The following is an 18611-nucleotide window of genomic DNA, read 5'->3' on the forward strand; positions in this document are numbered from 1 at the left end:
CTTAATACAACATAGTAATTAAGTTGGACAAAATATTCATTTTTAAACAAACTAACTATTAAGCCTCATCTACTAATAATATTAATTCATAAAAGAGAATTAATTATCAAAATAAAATATAAATATAGAGAAATTAAAAAATGTTTTCATTTATGTTTTTTAAAAAATAAAATGGATAAAGGAGGGACATTTTGAAAATTAGAAGAAGACATATTCAAAATTAAAAATAAAATAAAATAAAATGAACTTGTGTTTTAGTATGTACAATGCACATGTTAAATATATATTATATATAACTAAAATTTAAAATAAATTATGTATATATAAAAAAATATTATGTTTGAATACATAAATTATATATAAAATTAAACAAATAAATATTTTAAAATTTTAAATTATATTTTATACTTATAATAAATAATTTATATTATAGTACAAAATTATTTTTATTTAATGATAATTTAATTTTTTTTAAAATAAAATTTAATTTAGAAATATTTATGATAAATAAAAATTAAATTAAATATGAAATTAAAAGAACACCTGAAAATTCTCTCCTCAAAAAAAAGTCCCTAAAAGTGTTATGAGTAATATAGTTGTTTGTATTTTATATATAATGATTGATAAAATGTTAAATATCAAAATTTTAATATGATTTGAATATATTTATCATCCTATTTGCAATATTAATTAAATTATCTATTTTATTGATAAAATATTTAAGTCATAATTATTTGATTAAAATAAAATTATGTTAATATTTGAAGACTAAAGTAACATCAAGTTAAAATTTTAAAAATTAAAATAACATTGAGTTATAATTTCAAAGACTAAAGTTACATTATGCTATAATTTCAAGAATTAAAATAATATTGTATTATAAGTATATGTTACATGGTACATATACATTATGTGACACTTTCATGAGATGTATCACTTCACATATAAATTACATGCATACCACATAAACTTGTATACACTTTTATTTGAGAAACCAAAACTTATTTATTAGAAGAACCAAATGACGAATTACATTTTGTAACTTTTGTTAGTTTCATTCAAATCAATGTTTAAATTAAGAGGGATATACAATTTTAATAGCTAGTTTGACCATTTATTCGATCAAAGTTATAAGGTATCGAGCCAGTATTTTACCAAGAGAAAGATTCCAACAGCAAAATAGACCAAGAATTTTTCCGGCTGAAAATATTTGATGAGCCTTCTTCAAGGTTCTATCATAATCATTTAACAAAGAGATATAGAAGTATTTCCCATTCGATTATATAAACATTTATATGATAAACAATATTAACTTTGTTTTATTAGCTGATGCTTCATTTCATTTTACTCAGAAAAGTATCTGACACATAGATTTAATTGAAGTAGACAATAAAATAGGCAGACTCAACGGTGAAAAACGAGTACAAGAAACCTTCCTAGGTGCTAACCTAAAGGTACCCGTGAGTTTCAATTTCTATTACAATATAAAAGGAAAAAGAATAACGTAACATGGTCCTAATGCTTCGAATAAGTTCAGTTTTTAAAAACAATAAATAATATTTGATGAAATTACTGAGTTTAGTATAAGAATACAATCAGTACATAACTATGCATATAGGAAAAACTTAGAGAATAAGGGTAAAAAGGAATTACCGGTAGATGTTTATATGTTATTCAAGGCAGGAAAAAGTTTGAATATCTATATGAAATTATAAATGTAACATGATGTGAAAACATCACCAGGAAATGTATGCTACTGTAAGACATTTGTTGGCCAATAGAATACGAAATGGCCATTTACTTGTTCCCCTTCCTAATATTGTTGGCGGCAAACGATTCATAAAATATCACTTTTTTTTAGAACTCAAAATATTATAGACTATAGCTACTAAGAAAAATGACTGGGACATGCGTTTGGCAGCACTTCCACTTCCTAATTCCATATGGATATGGGGTGTTAACCCTCTATAAGGACTATAACTGTTCTTGACAATCCTATAACAAAGCCCATAAACATACTAGTCCTTGCTCTTGCTCCACACAGGTGACATTTGTCTTTGTCCAACAGTATCACTCATAACTGCACTTCCATTTTCCACATTAACCAGAGGATCAGATTCACCTTCTCTTGCCTGTAAACATTTAGAAGAAACAGGGTGACAGAATGTACTTCTAGTAAACGATCGTGACAATGCAAAAACTCAAGACATACAAAGTTAGCCAATTAAAACAAACCTGGGATGCTTGTGCTGCAGCATCAACAGCTTTTTGCTGATTCTCCAGAGTGCAATAGTAGGAATATAGAATCATCCCAATCATGGCTATCAAAATACCCAGTATGTTTCTCCAGCTAAATGGGTCTTGGAGTAGTATATAACCAAATGCCAATACAAGGCATGTCTTCAGGTGTCCAAGAACCTGATAGGTAACTGGAGATGTCTTTCCAATAACAAGGAACGTACTAAAATTGACAGAGATGGAGATAAGGCAGGAAAGAACTATGAAGACCTGCAATGCACAAAGAAACAGTTGAGAACATGTACAAAAAACAAAAAAACAAAAAACTGGGACTTGGGAAGACTATTTAACTCTTACCGTCACTTGTGTTGTGTACTTGAAACCAAATACATTTTGGTTGGTCAAAAGTTTATCCAGATATGGACCAGAGATTAGCAGGGTTGCTGCCTGATATGGGGATGATTGATACAGAAGCTGGGTGGAAGTAACCTTGAACTTCTTCTGGATAGTATTTGTCATCTGAAAGCCAGTAATTAAGGACAAAACACCCAAATAAAAAAAATGACAGCCCGGGAAAACAAAAATCAGACAACCATCTTTGTAAAGCATTCAAGTGCAACCAAAAGTTACATTTTTTCCTAATTATGTTCAAATAACATAAATGACAGTCACTAGATAAGGAAAATGGACTTATCCAAAGGCAAGCATAGAGAGGAAGAGGGCCAAAATGAGGCTCTGCATATAAAGCCTTGCACATTTTAAACAAAAAAAACAGGAGAAATACCAAGTTAGGTGTATGATTAAGTCTTGAACCAAGAACCTCAGAGCAGAAGATAATTGTTTCAAGTGCCAAAGGCAAACACAACATTTCTTTTCCTGTATAATTAGCAGCATAATATTTTCAAGAACCATCGTGTATAGTTAACAAAAGATGCATATAATTTATGCCACAATGGAACAAATTCAAAATTTAGCCCCCAGTGTATATGCCTCAATTCAATCTATCACAAATTTATCTCTCAGTATTGCTAAAAACTATAGGAGTAAATACAAAATGGGAATTATTTTAAGGATACAATCTGAGCAATGCAAGTTGTAATCACTGCAAGCAGAGACAAGAAAGAGCCCAAAGCGTTGAGCTGCAAATCTGTGACAGTAGCAATCCCAACACCCAGAAGGAGGATACTAAGGGCAAATTGAATTCTCTTACTGCAATAACAATGAAAACAGAACAATTAATTTTGTTTGTGGAAAACCTACTAAAGGCAGCTATGCTCAGACAGTAGAATGTGATTGACAATTAGATACAATCATACTTCAGGTCAAAACAATGATGAGTGAGAGAGAGAGAGAGAGAACAGATAAAGGCATAAAAGAAAATAAAAATAAAGTTGGTAAATCAGTCAATTCTTTCATTGAGAAACATAATTATCCTTCCAAGTATATATCAACAACCAATCATAAAAAAATCATAGTATTGATTAGAAGCTAAACAGAACCTGAATCTCTTCCCAAGAAAAATGGTCTCCAACAGTACAGTACAAGGAATGATTGCCAGCTTAGTCATCTGAAAAGAAATGTCATGCAGATGTTCAGAATCAACATTAATCAAATGAACACATGAGAAAAACAGAATCATAACATACCTGATAGAAGCCAACAGAATTGAACCCCAGGCTCAAATTTAGAAGTCCAATTGAGATCCCATTTAAAATCCCAAATCCCATTACAGCTTTCTGCTCAAAAGGTTTGTGCTCAAAGAATCTCATTTTGAGCGCCACATGAAGGGAACAAAATGTGACAAGCAGATGCCAGCTGGTCAAAGTTGTAGCTGCATATCAAAAATGACAAATTTAAAAAACTTATAAACCTTGCACAATACGTTATAATGTATACATGAAAGCTCAAATTTGCATATAGCATGGAAATAACCCAAACCATCATCATACACCATATTTCAGAGGTGATAAATTTACCTTCTTCGTGAATATAACTGGAAATATGCAAATTAAAAACCACATAATGCTAAGAGATATCTAATGTTTAGGCACTTCCAGAAAAAATGAATCAAATGGTTATATTTTTTATGAGGCAACTTATATATTGTTCACACTATCCGCGGTTGAATTGATTTATAGAAAAACAGTAAAGAAAACTAAATTATTAACTTGGTAACGCCTGGCGAATACGACAACAATCGATGCTTCCAAAGAGGCAATATTTAATTAATAAAAAGAAGGGATACCGACAATCCAACAGATCATGTCACATTCCCACGAACAGTATCTAGAAAACTGAATTCAAAACATAAAGGCAAACGGTAAATGTAAGACTCAACAAATCCAATCTCCAAATAACACTTCTGGTTTTACCAAGGCTACAAGCAGTTGAGTTGGTGGGAAATGAGTGTCAACCAAGAGTGGAAAATGAAACACATTTCCATTTCCCCCTTCTCATGTTTATGTCAAAACAAGCAAGTGTAATGTAATTTTCATTCCAAAACCTCCACCTGCATAACGAACCAGGCACACCCTATGTGAGCACATACATAGCCTAGATCACTAGCAAAACACAGCACAAAGAGTAGCAGAAAGTACAGTGGAGCAACTTCCAAGTTCCAACTAAAGATCCAATGGAGGAGCGGATGGTTAAAAACTTTAAATTCTAATGGCACAAATGAAATCACACACACAAACACAGATAGAACAAATAGGTAGTAAAAATGCAAGAGAAATACAAACAAGAGACAAAAAAAGAGCATGAAGTTGCAACAATCAAATGGGGGAAGTTACCAAAAATGAAATGCAGTGAACTCATCAACGCCTTGTTGCAAATTACGATCGACACGGATGAGACCACAGAAAGAGTCAACGCGCCCACCGTCCCCAGCTGAAAACGTTCTCCCTCCCCCATCTCTGTCAAAATCTGAAAACCCAAAGCAAAACAGAACAAAAAGGGGCATTCCCAAATTGAAAACATCAGAAGATGAATAAGACAACACACGAATTACAACAACAGATTCGATTCGGCCATACCCAGAAGACAAAAGAAGAAACTTTACCAACCCGCGAGCCGACAGCGGAAAGTTAGGGAGAAAATTGAGAGGATTGGGCAAAAGGGGTTTGCGATTTGGGAGAGATTTAGATCGATTCAAAGGTTTAGGGTATTAAGAGAGTGAGAATGCAAGCATAGAAGGAAGGTGAAATGGAAAGGGGACCTAACTAAGAAACTAAGGAATAGGATTAATCAAGTGTTGCGATGCAGCAGAAGATACTTGCTGAATATCAATTATTATTTATCACTCAGTACATCAACCAGTGGTGAGTGCTGAGTGAGGAAGCAATGGAGATTTGGTAGAAACACGCAATTAAATCAATGGAAATGGGGTTTGGCAAATGCCATGCACATTAATGGCTTCAGATCCGTCAAACCCAACTTGGCTTTCAACAGAAATGTTGGGACACTACCTCTATGGGTTACTCTCTTTTTTGGACTAAATTTAATGAAAATAATTATTGTTATTACTATTCATGATTTTCTAACAGTAATAATTATTAATGATAAAAAAAAAAATAATGATTTTTGCAATCTATAACTATATGAAAATTTAATTTATCTTTTCACTAGTATTTGAACACATTAAGCTATGGTAAGAGGTGTACTATTTATATCAATAATTGTAAATAAGAAATAATACATAAATTTGATCAAAATCTATAATTAATTATTACTTATAACTATTTTAAATTTGTTGTTTTTTTACTGTAATATTTATGTCAAACTATAATAAATGTTACGTTACCTATACATTGAAAATGAGATAGTATAAAGGGGTATTGATTTAGAATTTTATAGGATTTTAAAAGATATTTTTTGAGTAAAAAAAGTTCGTTGGTATTCAATTAGAATTTTATGTCACTTAAAAATAATGGTATTTAATTTAGATTTTCAAGATTTTTTAAAGAGTCTATTAAAATTTATTGGTATTCATTTGATATTTCTTACAACTTAAAACAATTCATTGGTATTAAAAAATATATGAATTTTAAAGGATTGTTATATTAGAAGGATCTTGAAGAACTTTTTACTGATATCTATAAATACCAAATTCATAAAACAATCTCATCCATACCCATCAGATTTTGGAGAATTGTTTGAAGTGACTTTTCAAGTGCTTCAAAAATTTTAAAGTGAGTTTTTCATCTTTTTTTTTCTATGTTCATGCTTTCTCCATTTTTTTCTTTTGCTAATAATACTGCACTAGTGTTCATATATAATACTGTATTACTGTTCTCATTTCATTCCGCACAAAAATTGTGATCTCTCTTGAATTTGTTACTGTTATCCTTCCCTTTTATGACTCAATAATTATTTTATTTATTTATTTACTATAAATTTTATTTTTTAAATTTTTATATTGTGAAATTGAGATTTTTTATATTTTAAAAAATAAAATTAACATGAAATATTGTAGTATTTTATAATTTAATACTAAAAATATTTCTTTACAAATGAATAATTGAAAGTAATTAAAAAAATTATTTTATACCTATAACAAATTTAAGATTTTTTTCTCCTAGTTGATGTTTGTAAATTTCTATTTCAGTATCAATATAAAATGAAGGGAAATATTTAGTTGTAGGGTAGTTGTCCCACTATTTTTAATTATTTATACATTTATAAATAAAATATTTTAAATCACAAATTATAAAAAAATTTAAAATGTTGTTTAAAATAATTTTTAACATGTGCAGTAGTACATAACTTTATTTGTAAAAAATGTCATTTTGATGAATTTCTAATTGGAGTGATGGATGTACTTTCATCTTCAACATTACTAGTTAATGAAAATCGTAATTTTGAGCCTATTATTAAAATCTAGAAGCAAGAGCGAAAAGATGTTAATGTTTGGAGGACTAATATAGTTATGAATATATGGATGAATGTTATTTAAAAGGATATGATATTACGGAGAGTTATTATTATTATTTATCCAGACATTTTTATTTTTTTTATTATTTTTGTCTTTGACTTTTTTTAAATTTGAATGTATGAAGAAAAAAAATTGAATTCTTATTGTATGTCAGAAATTTACGAAATTATGCAAATTTCACAAAGTCCCGCAAAATCCATTAAAATTCATATTGAAAATCTCGCGGAATCCTACAAAATTTTAAAAGTCATGAAAATCCTGCAAAATCTTTTAAAATTCATGAAACTTTTTTCAACTAAAAGAATTCTTTAAAATCTCAATCCAATACACCCCATAAATTTATATAAAGAAAAAAATGATTAATTTTTTAATAAGATTTTCAACCCATCAACTTGTATTTGAGTTTCTACCATACTAACTAACGATTAAGGGAAGAAAAGAAATCTTTGATCGTTTGTCCTAAAACATTTTTCTCTAACTTCTTTTTAAAAATTTAAAGTTATGGATTTATGAAGTTCATTTCTCATCATTCGTCACATATAATCATTCCAAAGCCAATTCTCATACACTTAAATTATATATTTTTATAACTTAAGTTTAGAATTATCATAACTCTAACTTTCTCCTCATAAAAGTTACAAACAAGAGAACAACACAAAATATATTACTTAATTACATTTATCACAATAAACATAATTAAGAAAGCACAGTGTTACAAAAATGAAACATTTTCACTATAAAAATTCAAAGGTAAAATTTATGAAATTATAAGACTAAATAAATAATTAAAATCTTATAAATAATATATATAATTGGTCAATTATTATAAATAATTTTACAAGATTAAAAATGAAAATAATAATAATAATAATAATATAATCAACACTAATAAGATATAAAAATAAGTAAAATAAAATTATAATTACGTAAATATTTAAAATTATTATTGATGGGATTCCTTGCCTCACTATTGCTTTTAAAAAGTAAGAAAAAGAAAAGAAAAAGCAATTAACTTTATAATAATGAAGTGGTTGTAAATCAACAAAAAAGAAATCATACAAGAGATAGTTTTAATAAAATTAAAATTTGAAAAATACTAATTTTTAGTGAAACCAATATATGGATCAAAACTCGTGAGCTAATTCGACTCATCACAAGTTTGAGTCAGATTAGATTAGAAAATTTTGACATATTTCAATTATAAAAAAAATAGTTTAGTTCAACTATAATATGACTTACCATGAGCTAATTCGTTGTGAGTCGAATTGGCTCACGAGTTAGTTTACCTAATATATTTTTATATTTTTTATTTTATTTTTTAGGTTCTCAATATTAATTTATGTGATTATACATTTATACCATTGAATAAAATTTGTACATATTATTTGTGAATTATGATAATTAGTGTCAATTTAACATTTATCAATATTTTATACAACAACTTTGATTTTATAAGTTGATTAATTTGGTTGTAGATAATTTTATCTTCTTTTTTTTTAATACATTTTATTTGTCTGTTTGTTAACATAGTCACAATTCTAAAATATAAAATTATAATATATGTTTTTATAAATTTCAATAATTTATTTATTTTAATTTAATGAGTTGGACCGAACTGTACTACCCACTTTTACGACTCTACTTATCATGATATAAAAAGAAATTGTGAAATAGTTGTTAATGAGAATTAAAAGGTAAAAGAGCAAAAAGAAAAAACTAGACACTAAAACAATATATTTTATTTATTAATAATTATAAATTATTATATAATTAAAATAATAATAAAGATAATATAAAGATACTCATAAAAATATTAAAATTAAATAAAAGTAACATAATACTATAAATGTCATAACTAATGAAATAATAATTATTATAAATAATAGACAATTACTACAAGGTTAAAATATTAATAAAGAAGATATAAATATACTAACAAGATCTAAAAAGTAAATTAATACTAATTATTATAACTAATTAAAATAAAAATAATTATAAACAATTAAAATATTCTAAGGGTAATATAAAGATACTAATAAAGAATTACACCTTAAGCATATATTGATAGAAATTTAATTTTTTTGGCCATGTATATGGTAAAAAAAATTTGTTGGAAGAAAAGAAGTCCAAATCTTCTCTATGAAGATTAGTATCCGACTAACATTTTACCACTACTAGAAAAATGTAATTTTTCTACAAAAAAAATAGTTCGCAATAATTTTTTATAGATTTTTTTGCAATAATAAATCTACAAAAACTTTTTACGAATTTATTTGCAAAAAATAATTTTTTAAAATTTGTTATAATTTTTTTTATGAAAAATTATCTACAAGAAATTTTTGTAAATTTTGTTATAATTTTGATGATCATAAATATTTTTTTTCATGGTAAAACTTCACGAAAAATGTGGTAAGAATTTTATTTTGTTTCTTACGGATTTCATTGCGAAAATAAATTTACAGGTAATATTTATTAGTATTATAATAAATGGTAAAAAATATTCGCAGGTAATTTTTCTTGTGAATTTTTCTGCCAATTTTAATTTACAAGAAAAATAAAAATATATATTTAAATGTATAAGTTTAATAATTAAAATTTTTAATTAAAAATATTATTATACTAAATTATTTATAAATATATCATTATAATTAATTTTAAATTTAAATTAAATATGTAAAATTTTCTAAATATGATAAATTAATGATAATAAGTTTTAATTGAATGATAATTTATAAAAAATTTAAATTAAAAGTATTTACTTAAAAAAATATTATTTTACTAAATTATTTATAAATATTTCATTAAATTAATTTTAAATTAAAATATTAATAAATTAAATATTTATTTTAATTAATTGTATAAATTAATGATAATGAGTTTTAATTTAATTATAGTTTTTAAAATAAAATTATTTAATAAAAAGCTATTTTTTATAATATTAAATATTTTAATAGTTAATATAATTTATAATAATATAATTTTGTAGTTTAATATGATTGAATTAATTTTATTTCTAAGGACATATTCTAATTCATTTTTAAAGAAAATCTTAAGTCTCACATTGATTAAAAATAAAACAATTCAAGAGAATATAACTAAAGACAACACTCACCTTGCAAGTTAATATTGTAGGTTGAGTTAGACGTATAACCTATATATTCACAATTATGATAGAATTTATTGTAAATTTAAAATTTGTAATAAATTTAGCAAAAAAATTCAAAAAAAAATTACTTTTGAATTATAAATTTATTAGAAACTTTCTGTAATAATTTCTTTTATTTTTTTCAAAAAAAATTTTTTTACAAAATTTCTTACGAAAAAATTCATAAAAAACTTTTCTATGAATTTTTTTACAAGAAACTCCACAGGAAAATTTCTTAAGAATTTTAAAATTCACAAAAATATATATTATCCACCAAAATATTACCTGAACATGAAAGTTCATGAAAATTTTTATAAAAATCATGTTTCCTGCAAAATTTTATGTACAATTTACATAAAAAGTCACAGATAATAAAATAAATTCTAGTAGTACACGAATACCATTAGTATAAAAACAATCTAATATCATCTTTCTCTTCTAAATAAAGTCCTTTATTAAATTATCTAACATCCGTAATTTCTATTCAACATATATATATATATATATATATATATATATATATATATATATATATATATATTTTTTTTATAGCAGGATGTTACAGAAGCGTTTTGAGTTTTTTGACACCTCAAATAAATATAATATTTATAATTTTAACAAAATTAAGAAAATATACTATTTAACAAAAAATTAATACTATATAAAGAAGAAATGACTTTATTTTATTTTTTATAAATAATATATTATAATAATAAATACAATAAACAAATTATTTATAAGGAAAATTTGTCATATACTAAGTAATACTTTTTTTATAATATTTAATATTATATTATTTTGTGTATTTGTGTATTTCACTTTAACAACATATTTTTAATGTAAATAAATTGATTTAAGAAATAATAGATTTGATAAATATATTATATTTATTAATTTTTTAATGCATGCTAAATAAATAAAGTAATAAAGAATTCATTTCAAATTTTATTTTTTTATAAATTATAGTTTATAAATTAATACCACAGTAAATAATAATATGTAAAAAAAACAAATATTTATAAAATAAGGTATTAATAACATTAAATATTAAATTAATTTTTCACTTTGTATATTTAACTTTAATAATATATTTTGAACTTATATAGATTGATAAGAAAAATAATATATAATTCATTTTTATATATTAAACATGACTAAATGTCTCACAATAATATTTTTTAGAGAAATTTTCTTGAGCGATAAAATTTTAAAAAAAATATTTTAATATTTTTATCTAATTTAATATTATTTTTTTAATTAATTTTTTAATATTTTTTTATCATTATATAAACTATTTATCATAAATCTAAAATATATTTTATATGTTTAAAAATATATATTTATATAAATTTAAAATATAATTTATATTCAAATATAATACTTATATTTATATATATTTTTTATTATAATTTTTACTTATATGTATAATAAATATTTAATTTGTGTATTGTACATTATTAAAATTCTAGTATATATATATATATATATATATATATATATATATATATCAATTTAATCAATATAAGATTTTATAGTAATGTCAATGTCAATTATATAGTATTTACTAGATAAATAAACCAATAGAAAGAAAATACTTTATTTTTTATCCATGTAAAAACTATATATTTAATAAATGCAAAAATTAAGATTACACAAGGAAAAATATTTTATTCACACACATACATATATATATATATATATATATATATATATATATATATATATATATATTATTATTTGACTCTAATTATATTACACAATTATAACTTAGGGAATGGAAAAGAAGCTCAATAAGAAACTCCAATTAGAGATTAAATTCCCTATGCTTTTTCCAATCCCCAATTATTCCTCTCAATAAAATATTAACGACTTATATATATATATATATATATATATATATATATATATATATATATATATATATATATATATATATATATATATATATATATATGAAGAGAGTTCAAACGACACCGGTGTAACTTTTACTAAGTGTTACACCGCTCAATAACTTTATATTAAATATAAATTTTGTAAATACAACCGTTAGATTGAAAGTTCTTTACTCTTAGATCATATATACAAAATTTTATATTAATCCAAGATGATTTGATACTCTTAGATCATATATACAAAATTTTATATTAATCCAAGATGATTTGATATTTTATTCTTATAAAATAAAATTGACGTAATATATTTATTTTAAAATATACTAAAATATGAACACTTTGATTACCCTCAAATTGTTGTTCAATTTTAACAAAATTTGATATGCACATATAAAGTGATATGAACTTTCAATCTAACGGTTGGATTTACAAAATTTATATTTAATATAAAATTATTGAACGGTGTAACACTTAATAAAAGTTACATCGATATCGTTTGAACCCTCCTCTATATATATATATATATATATATATATATATATATATATTACTATTTGAGTCTAATTATATTACACAATTATAACTTAGGGAATGGAAAAAAAGATCGATAAGAAACTCCAATTAGAGATTAAATTCCCTATGCCCTTTTCCAATCCCCAATTATTCCTCAATAAAATATTAACGACTGAGTGCGTAGGTTTTTTCAGTTGACAGTATTTTGTTAATAACGTGAGATTGAAAATACACAATTCGTATTGTGTGTGATCTTCCAATAATTCAACTAAGAATGTCATTAGATGATTATAAGCTTATTCAAGGATACAAAAAATTAAAATATTTATATATATATATATATGTAACATGATAAGAAGATATTTAATCAGTATTTGCTAAGTGAACCATATCTATATTGGCCAATAACTTAGACACAACCGTGTTCCCCTCCCCTCCGACAACATTGTTGGTTAGCTATATATCAAATGCTAAGCTAATAATACTGAGTGAAACAATTCAAACTTGTAAGTAATTAAGAGTGGCGTCTAAGAAAGTTCCCAATTAAGGGTATATATAATTTTTCTATAGGCCTGTACAATGTTCTTAATGATGATTTTGAAAAGCTTATCAAGTGCTAGTCTTTTTCTTTGCTCCACACTGGGGGCCTTTTGCTCAAGATTGTATTTCCATTATCCACGTTGATGAGAGTCTCGGATTCACCTTCTCTTGCCTATAGAAATAATAGGAATAACAAGGAGTCATAATGTGGGTTATTGTTGTTCATGATCCATAAAAAACACACACACACAATGCAATCTAACTAATAAATACTCCCTCCATTTTATATTTTTTACGTTTAATATTATGCACAAGAATTAGGAAAATGATTGATATTTTAATTTTTTAAAGTATTTATTATTTAATTTTTTTAATATATTTTTTAGGTAGTTGGAGAAGAAATAAATACACAGAAAAATGAATAAACACATTGTTCACTAAACATACATTAATTATCAAAGATAAAAATAAAAAAGAAAATTAATAAATTATTGATTTTAAAAAAGTGATAATAAAAACAGAAAAAAAAAATAACATCAAATCAACTATAAATAAAAAATGGAAAAAATAAACCGATAAAATTTAAATCCAATTTTTAAAATGTGACTAATGTCATTCTCTAATTAATGCATTGTAATTAATCTCATTCTCTAATTAATACATTATAATTAATGTCATTCTCTAATTAATGCATTCATTTAATAAGTCTCGTTAATATATATTTTTATATAATATTAAGGTAAAATTTTAATTTTAATTAAAAAATAACATCAATTACATCTAATAAGTTATATCTAAATTTTGTCAATATATTTATAATTTTTTAAGTACAGTTGGAGTTAGAATTAAAGTTTTTTTTTTATTATATACTTGTATTTAATGTAAATTTCATTAATATATTTAATTATTTATGCATAATATCAATGTAAATCTCATTAATATATATTTAATTATTTATGCATAATATCAAGGTATAATTCCAAATTAAATTAGAGAACAATACCAATTATATTTAAGACACTGCAGTTAAGTTTTATCTTAAATAAAACACACCTGTGATACTTGTGGGGCAGTTTCAATTGCTTTTTGTTGACCCTCAAGAACACAAGAGTAGGAATATAGAATCATCCCAACCATGGCTACCAAAATTCCCAATATGTTTCTCCAGCTGAAAGGGTCATGGACAATAATATATCCAAAAGCCAAAACAAGACATGTCTTTAGATGTCCAAGAACTTGATAGGTGACTGGAGATGTTTTTCCAATTACAAGAAATGTACTAAAATTCACAGCGATAGAGATCAAACACGAAAGAATAATTACAGTCTGCAATGCAAAAAATAATTAACAGTTTAAAATACATCAATAAATAAATAAAAAGGGGTTTGAATTAAAAAATAAACACACGAGTCATTTTGAACCTCACCAGCACTTGTGTTGTGTAGTTGAAAGCAAAAACATTTAGGTTGGTCAGAAGTTTATCCAAATATGGTCCAGAGATTAACAAGGTAGCTGATTGATATGGACATGACTGATACAAAAGTTGGGTAGAAGAAACCTTAAACTTCTTCTGAATGGTATTTGTCATCTGAAAGAGACTAATTAAGATTTTAACAAGATAAAAACATGTAAATGCCATACCATCCAACAAATAAAAGGGGCCACCTTTTCTCGAGCAGTCATGCACAAAATAATGATACATTTTTACTAAGTTACATTAAAATGAAATGAATGGTATGCCATTTGCATCAAGTGAAATCACAAGTCACGTTGCATGCATGCGAAGACTTGCAAATTTATATATATATATAGAGAGAGACACAGAGAGAAATTATTAAAATATGAGTTGCATTAACTCAAAAGACATCTATAATTTTCATATGCAAAATGAACTTCAGATTGACATTTTTTTGTTATGTAGTTACTGCCATGATTATGATGAAGAAAAATTTTATAGGGTTAAGAGTATGGGTTTATGTCATATTTTTATTCATCAGCAAGTAAGAACATAATTATCATGAAAATCAATTTCAACATGCTAAAAATAAGTTAAATCACGATACATTTTTTGTTTTGATTTTGGAAAAATATTTCATAGTTGCATTAAAAATTTGAACATCTAACAAAAGTGGAACTTTCTTTAAGGATACAATCTGAGCAACACATGTTGTAATCACAGCTAGCAAAGATAAGAAAGAGCCTAAAGCATTGAGCTGCAAATCAGTGACTGTTGCAATTCCAACACCTAGAAGGAGGATGGCAAGGGATAACTGTATTCTTTTACTGCAATGAAAACAATGACAAAATAGTTAATACAATTCAAAAATTTTCAAACTACTAAGCGATGTCATATAGCAGCAATAACAAAAAACCCTTTATCCCACAATGTCAAACTGAGGCACTGTCATGTTGAATAGAAAAGAAATGGACTACTAGACAAAGATCACAATAATGATAGTGTAGGTCAAAATAACAACGCCACATAGATGCCTTAAAAAATATTGCTAGAAGGGAAAAAAAGACACAAGACATGTTGACGATCACATGATGAGTAAAAATCTAGTAGAAATTACTTTAAATGGATCTAATTGCTTAAAAGAAAAGATAAAATGCCACAACTCTTTAATGGAACTTACATAAATTACTAGACATGTATAAAGTATAAAGAGATAAATAAATAAAAAATGCCACATTAATGATAAGAAACTAAACAGAACCTGAATTTTTTCCCAAGAAAAAGGATCTCCAACAGAATAGTACACGGGATGATTGCCAACTTAGTCATCTGAATACAAATATAACAATGTTTGTTCAGAAAATCTTGAAAATTTGTTTAAACAAAAAAATAAAATCAAAATATCACATGAGAATGACATAATTGGGAGGAAAAAAAATAACCTGATAGAAGCCAACAGAATTGAAGCCTAGGCTCAAATTTAAAAGTCCAATCGAGATTCCATTTAGAATTCCAAACCCCATTACAGCTTTCTGATCAAAAGGTTTGTGCTCAAAAAATCTCATTTTTAATGCCACATGAAGCGAACAAAATGTTACAAGCAGATGCCAACTTGTCAAAGTTGTAGCTGCGTGGGAATCCAAGGTATATATCAAAACTTTAAGACATTAAACTTCAAATGTAAAATGGCAGGCTAAAATTGCAAAGAATTAAAGGAACAAAAAATCATGCATGGAGATCTAAGCGACAAGTCAAAACTCCTTAGATGTCTTCTCAAGATATCATTATCTTAAGGTCTCTTTAGTTTGAGAAAATATATATTTTTTTATTTTAACAAATAATTACAATAATACAATCTTAACTTTCATTATATATATATATTTTTTAAAATATTTGTACAGGAAATAGTGAAAATAATTTTTTTGTTGTTTTTACTATCTTCTGTACAATAATTTGAAAATAAGATAACAAATTTATATAATTATTTTTAAATATGAAATGAAAAAATCATATCAAACCAGATCCTTATTCACATAAGACGATCACATTTAATTAACATCATAAGAAAAATCCTTGATTAAAATAATAAAAATTTTAAATTGCAAAAGGGGGTGGTAATCACGGAGCACACTGGGCACTAACACATGTAGTGTGCAAAATATAGGATACGATCGAAAACATGGCATTAAATTACAATTTTGAACTTAGCATCAAAATAATTTAGTCTAGCTAGTAATGAACGTGAAACAATACATAATAACTTGAAGAACCAAAATGCAGTCTTATGGCAGGACATTAATAACATATTTTGGTGCTTCTTTAAGTTATATAATGAAATCTATATGGTAATGCATAATTATGCATAACTTGGCTCCCCACGTGTGACTAAATGTAAGCACGTATACAAAACAAAAACACATACATGGAAGAAAAAAAAAAGAGACACAAAAAAGTTGTCATTTCTGAACAACATAGCAATTAAACAACCAAACCTATTAAGAGTTTACCGAAAATGAAGCGCAGCGTGCTCATTAGTGCCTTATTACATATCACAATTGACACCGACGAAACCACAGAGAGACTCAACGCCCCAACCGTCCCCAACTGAAATTTCTCTCCCTCACCCATCTTTTCCTTCGTTGCTCTGAGCAAATCAAAACATAAAAAAAAAAATGAAATCACAAAACATAATGAAGCATATATTCAACCCAAACCCAGAAAAAACAAGATGATAACTTTAGTCAGAAGCATGTTAAGAAAAAATACATAAGGGAGTGAAACTAAATAGGTGTGCACGTGATATCCAACGAACTGGGAAAAAAGCTTTTGGATCAAATGATAGTATCAAATCTACAATTATGGGTCATGGAAGTTTATGGTACGGAGGAACTCAATGGTTAGCAAATGGAAATGGAAATATGAATGAAAATGAAAATGGAACCGAAAGATAATTGGAAAAGCGAAAATAAAGAAAGTTGCATTGATCGTTTGCATTCACATATAATAGGGATGTTGGGTGTGGTTATTGTTTGGAAAGTTTAGTGAAAATGCAAATCGATGTGGATTGGGTGGATACATGTTTCTTGTTGTTGCATTTACAAGCAAAAGAGAAAGAAAGGGTAATTTAAGTTCCAAAAGCTAATTAATAATGAACATCACGTTTGGAACTTTGCTAAAATACTCTTGGTATTGCGATGCTCGCTTTTTGTGTTCTTTTTACCTCAAAAATGATGGCCATGCACTTTTCTTGATATTGTTTGTCTCGACAGTCTCTAATGTCACAAAATTGTTTATTACGTGTGACGCACACTTAATTTTTAGGATAAAGTTGAATATATTAATTATTACGTTAAATTTGAAATTATTTTTATGAAAACCAATGGCAAAAGCTGACAACTAATTAAGGATTAATGTGTGAAGGGAGCCCTTAGCTCCTTGTGTTCCATAACAGGCTTTATAATCACTGGATTAAACTAAGATATGTTTTATTGTGATATTTAATATACTTTCAATTTGTTGTTAATTTTATTTGGAATATACCAATATAATAAAAAATATTCACACTTATATTTAATCTTGAACATGTTTTGAATACAATTTTTTTTTATCATTGATTAAAAAAGAATGGGTTAAAAAAACATGTTAGCATTGTTCAATATTTCGAAATGTTGGACAAATGTCACAAATATTACTGATGGATTAAAATTTATATAGGTGAAAGTGAATTTGGATATTATTTGTGGTTGTGATATGTACATCATTGTGTATAATAATTCCTAATAATAGAATTTTTTTAATTTCAAATTTTAAAATCATTCTTAATAAATTAAAAATATTAACATTTTTTTTAAATAAGACGTTTCTCAATACGAATTCAAGATATGCAAAAAGAAT

General features: G+C 25.6%; 2 protein-coding genes across 4 annotated transcripts; both read right to left on the bottom strand.

Moving 5' to 3' along the window:
• Positions 1–1639: 1639 nt before the first annotated feature.
• LOC109795658 (UDP-xylose transporter 3) lies at positions 1640–5704 on the bottom strand. 2 transcript variants are annotated; one of them, XM_020355144.3, is made up of 8 exons: positions 5300–5704; positions 5031–5163; positions 3885–4069; positions 3738–3805; positions 3315–3447; positions 2596–2757; positions 2236–2508; positions 1640–2132 (listed from the first exon to the last, which is right to left on the bottom strand). In XM_020355144.3, exons 2-8 carry the CDS (start codon positions 5149–5151, stop codon positions 2019–2021), a joined length of 1056 nt encoding a protein of 351 aa, XP_020210733.1. In that variant the 5' UTR covers positions 5152–5163; positions 5300–5704; the 3' UTR covers positions 1640–2018. The 2 variants fall into 2 exon arrangements, with proteins under 2 accessions (XP_020210733.1, XP_020210732.1); XM_020355143.3 differs by having other exon boundaries at positions 5274–5703.
• A 7322-nt stretch (positions 5705–13026) lies between these two features.
• Positions 13027–17870, bottom strand: LOC109798051 (UDP-xylose transporter 3). Of its 2 annotated transcripts, none has more exons than XM_029271199.2 (8): positions 17484–17870; positions 17225–17361; positions 16160–16344; positions 15979–16046; positions 15412–15544; positions 14688–14849; positions 14315–14587; positions 13027–13433 (listed from the first exon to the last, which is right to left on the bottom strand). In XM_029271199.2, exons 2-8 carry the CDS (start codon positions 17343–17345, stop codon positions 13338–13340), a joined length of 1038 nt encoding a protein of 345 aa, XP_029127032.1. In that variant the 5' UTR covers positions 17346–17361; positions 17484–17870; the 3' UTR covers positions 13027–13337. The 2 variants fall into 2 exon arrangements, with proteins under 2 accessions (XP_029127032.1, XP_082932603.1); XM_083076477.1 differs by having other exon boundaries at positions 17794–17817.
• Positions 17871–18611: the final 741 nt, after the last annotated feature.

This window comes from Cajanus cajan, chromosome 6 (genome assembly GCF_000230855.2).
Source record: "Cajanus cajan strain Asha chromosome 6, NIPB_CcT2T_4, whole genome shotgun sequence".
Lineage (NCBI taxonomy): Eukaryota > Viridiplantae > Streptophyta > Magnoliopsida > Fabales > Fabaceae > Cajanus > Cajanus cajan.

Coding starts and splice junctions, on each gene's coding strand:
- LOC109795658 (XM_020355144.3), bottom strand. CDS start 5,151: ATGGGGGAGGGAGAACGTTTTCAGCTGGGGACGGTGGGCGCGTTGACT. Junction 3,806..3,884: donor ATTCTGTTGGCTTCTATCAG/GTATGTTATGAT, acceptor ATTTCTTTTCAG/ATGACTAAGCTGGCAATCAT. Junction 2,509..2,595: donor AGTACACAACACAAGTGACG/GTAAGAGTTAAA, acceptor TGTGCATTGCAG/GTCTTCATAGTTCTTTCCTG.
- LOC109798051 (XM_029271199.2), bottom strand. CDS start 17,345: ATGGGTGAGGGAGAGAAATTTCAGTTGGGGACGGTTGGGGCGTTGAGT. Junction 16,345..17,224: donor CACGCTGCGCTTCATTTTCG/GTAAACTCTTAA, acceptor ATTCCCACGCAG/CTACAACTTTGACAAGTTGG. Junction 13,434..14,314: donor CTGCCCCACAAGTATCACAG/GTGTGTTTTATT, acceptor TTATTTCTATAG/GCAAGAGAAGGTGAATCCGA.